This window comes from Etheostoma spectabile, chromosome 8 (genome assembly GCF_008692095.1).
Source record: "Etheostoma spectabile isolate EspeVRDwgs_2016 chromosome 8, UIUC_Espe_1.0, whole genome shotgun sequence".
In the NCBI taxonomy this organism is placed as follows: Eukaryota; Metazoa; Chordata; class Actinopteri; order Perciformes; family Percidae; genus Etheostoma; species Etheostoma spectabile.
In genome coordinates, this window is record NC_045740.1 from 14,749,314 (window position 1) to 14,752,347 (window position 3,034).

Genomic DNA, 3,034 nt, shown 5'->3' on the forward strand with positions numbered 1-3,034 from the left:
TAAAATCATCTCTCAATGCAAATCAAATCAGCTATTGAAATAAACTGACATAAAACCATGTTTTTCTTTGATACTGACACCATAAAACACAGGATCTTCTTGCGATAATTTATTCAACATTTTTATTGTCAGTACAATATCCATTAGAATTACTTGAATGCAGAAAAAGACACTGAATCATAAGTTTTCTTGATGTCTGAAGTTTGCTCAAGAGTAATATTTCGGATCCACCCCACAGCTCTGCCCAAACCCCAGCCTGCACCTGCACTTTTAGGAGACTCTGTGGCAGCTTCACCAAACCCAGAGGTGGGGCTGACGATGGGTGTGAGAGGTGGAGTCAGAGGCATGTGGTCCAACTCCTCATCGGTGTTCCAGGTGAGGGTAAGACTGGAAGGGAGAGTGGTTTCTGAGTCCATTGGGAGAATCTTTGCGTCTTTTCTCTGACTAAGGCTTAGTGGCAGTCTTGACGACTCACTGGAAAAAGTACAGCGTAGAGACAAGGATTTATGTTGTGTGGAACCGCAGTCAGCTGTTGTGTGTCAGTCCACCACTTTGCTTCTCTAGAAGTTTACAACAGTGGCATTTAGCTCAAAGTACAGCCAAGCGTGAGGTTGCTTTTCTTTTTGTCGAAGGCATTTCATTTGCACGACATCATCTAAACATTTATGAAGATCTAGACAGAAGAAATGATTACACTGCATACCTGTCCTTGTCCTTCCAAGCATTTTTGTACATGTCTCCAGCCATGCCATAAATCCAGCTCATTTCCTTATGTACATCTGGGATCCAGTCCACAAGTCTAAGAAAGAACAGAGGAGATTGTGATAGACGGGTTACAAGCCTATTAGAAATTAAGTCGATGATGGTATTGTAACAGATAGAACAAAGCCTGGCTAATATACTGTACCTCTGGGCTAGAGAGAAGGCTGAGTCAATGGGTCGAGCACTGGGCATTTGCAGATGGGATGTCACCGTCTTTGGCAGGTAGACGGTCATCTGGGACAACAGACCAGCATCCTTAGTATGCGCCTCCCTACAGGCCTCACAAAACACTGACACAAGTAGTGTTAAAACAAACAGCATTACATTTACGATAGAAGCATGAATGAGGATTTCCCTGCTGATCACAACCATGTCAGCCACCCTTTAATGTCCTTTCCTTACCCTTTTTTAAGGCAACTGGGAGGTTTTCTACAAGCTGTGGATCCAGCCACCAGTGTCCTTTCTGACGTGGTTTCAGTCCATTCTGTTGTGCGTCCTCATTGGACTCTTCAGCCCACTCCTTCTCCTTACACTGACAACAGTTTGTCTCCAAACTCTTCATGGGACTATCGGTGCTAATCAGGTCTGTGATGGGCAATTTAATTGAGATTTTTAGCATTTACATTTTTTGCAATAAGAAGCACTGGAATATTGCTGCCAGTAGAATTATAAAAATAAATAAAAATAAAAACTACCCACCTTCCCCTATTTTTTCCCCTTCCCCATTAATATGTCCTTACTGTTATCTTGTAGGAAGCGGAGAGCATCGATGTAGCCCTGCTGGCAGATTTCAGCCATTGCCTGTAAAAAATAAATAAAAAGATGCTGGGTGAGGATGCAAGCTCAATCTGCTTAATCTTTATCAGGGATCTTCAACTTTTAAGCCAAGAACCCCTTAACTGAAAGAGACAAGCAGGGACCCCCTACTACATGTATTATATAAAATTGTATTAAACAAACATAATGTGTGAGTGCTCTAAAACCTTCATACATACCTTTCTTTGATTAAAATACTAAGCAATTAAAAAAGCCTATAATACTTGTTGGCATGAGTTTATAAATCATGTTTTAATGTTAAACCATGCATGCAGTACAGTGAATAGGATACCTTACTTATAGGCCGGTAAGCCTATCATCAGGGGCGGATTTATATTTGTTGTTAACGTTAGATTCCTGTGAAGACTTTTTAATTAAAAAAAAATATATATAATTTGGAGGCCGGGCCCCCCCCACCCACATTGATTTTGAAGACTTCCTAGGGGCCCAAAAGCCCCATTTAAGATCCCTGATCTATACAACATTGCAGGCGTCCATTGGTATTAACATAAATGGGACATCTTTGTGTGCTGTACATTTAAGATGGCAATATGCGGGGCGGCCTCTAGCTCACCCAGTAAGAGCGTTTATCCCATGTTGGCCGAGTCCTGCAGCGGCCTGGGTTTGAATCCAACCTGCGGCCCTTTGCTGTGTGTCATCCCCCATCTCTCTCCCCCCTTTCATGTCTATCCACTATAATAAAAAAGGGAAAGCCCCCAAAAAAAGAAATTTCTGACCAGCAGAGCGCAAAAAAAAGACATTAAAAGAAATTTGAGTCATTCAGCCAACTTTGGTTCAGGCAAGATTTAGCATAGGGACTCACTGTAGAGGAATCCTGTAGGCCTGCTGCTTTGACTCCTTTGCATCATCTCTGAGTTCTTAGGCATCCACATTCAAACTCCCTCACATGGTTGTTTCATATCACGTGTGCCATTAAGAAGGCACATCAGAGGCTTTATTTTCTGAGCTGTCTCAAGAAATATGGTATGTCCCTTAACATTCTACCAAACTTTTACCATTGACCTTAATCTTCTGACAAAGGTGGTCAAAACTGCATCTAAAATCACTGGGGTTCCACTTTAACTGCTCCAAGACATTTACTGGAAACGCAGTGCTAAGAAGGCAAAAGGTATTATGCTGGATTGTAGTCATCCAGCACACAAGCTCTTCTCCCACCTTTCATCAGGGAGATGTTTACAAAGCATCCCAATGCGCACATCAAGTTTTAAGGATAGTTTTTACCCCCAGGTAATAAGGTTACTGAATGACAGCAGGAAGGAGGGCTGCGATTTGAACTTAGTCACTATGTCTTCTATGCTTAGTTATTGTGGATCTTATAAAAAGTTTTTAAATGCTATTTATAACTGTTGCTATTGACTGGTGCTGAGAGAGTGCGAAAGGTATATTGCATTTCATTGCTGTGGTACTCTGTACTAAAAAGGTGCATATGACAAAA

At 41.6% G+C, this 3,034-nt stretch overlaps 1 protein-coding gene across 2 annotated transcripts in view; it reads right to left on the reverse strand.

Annotated features, from left to right (window-relative positions):
* Positions 1 to 99: 99 nt before the first annotated feature.
* The window catches only part of LOC116693591 (patatin-like phospholipase domain-containing protein 2), a 5,804-nt gene continuing 2,869 nt past the window's right edge, over positions 100 to 3,034 (reverse strand). For both annotated transcript variants that reach the window (XM_032522623.1, XM_032522622.1), the window contains exons 5-9: positions 1,503 to 1,563; positions 1,165 to 1,347; positions 908 to 1,052; positions 704 to 799; positions 100 to 474 (exon numbers count right to left, since the gene is read on the reverse strand). In XM_032522623.1, coding sequence (XP_032378514.1) covers positions 150 to 474; positions 704 to 799; positions 908 to 1,052; positions 1,165 to 1,347; positions 1,503 to 1,563 — 810 coding nt within the window. In that variant the 3' untranslated portion in view covers positions 100 to 149. The remainder of the gene's footprint in view (positions 475 to 703; positions 800 to 907; positions 1,053 to 1,164; positions 1,348 to 1,502; positions 1,564 to 3,034) is intronic.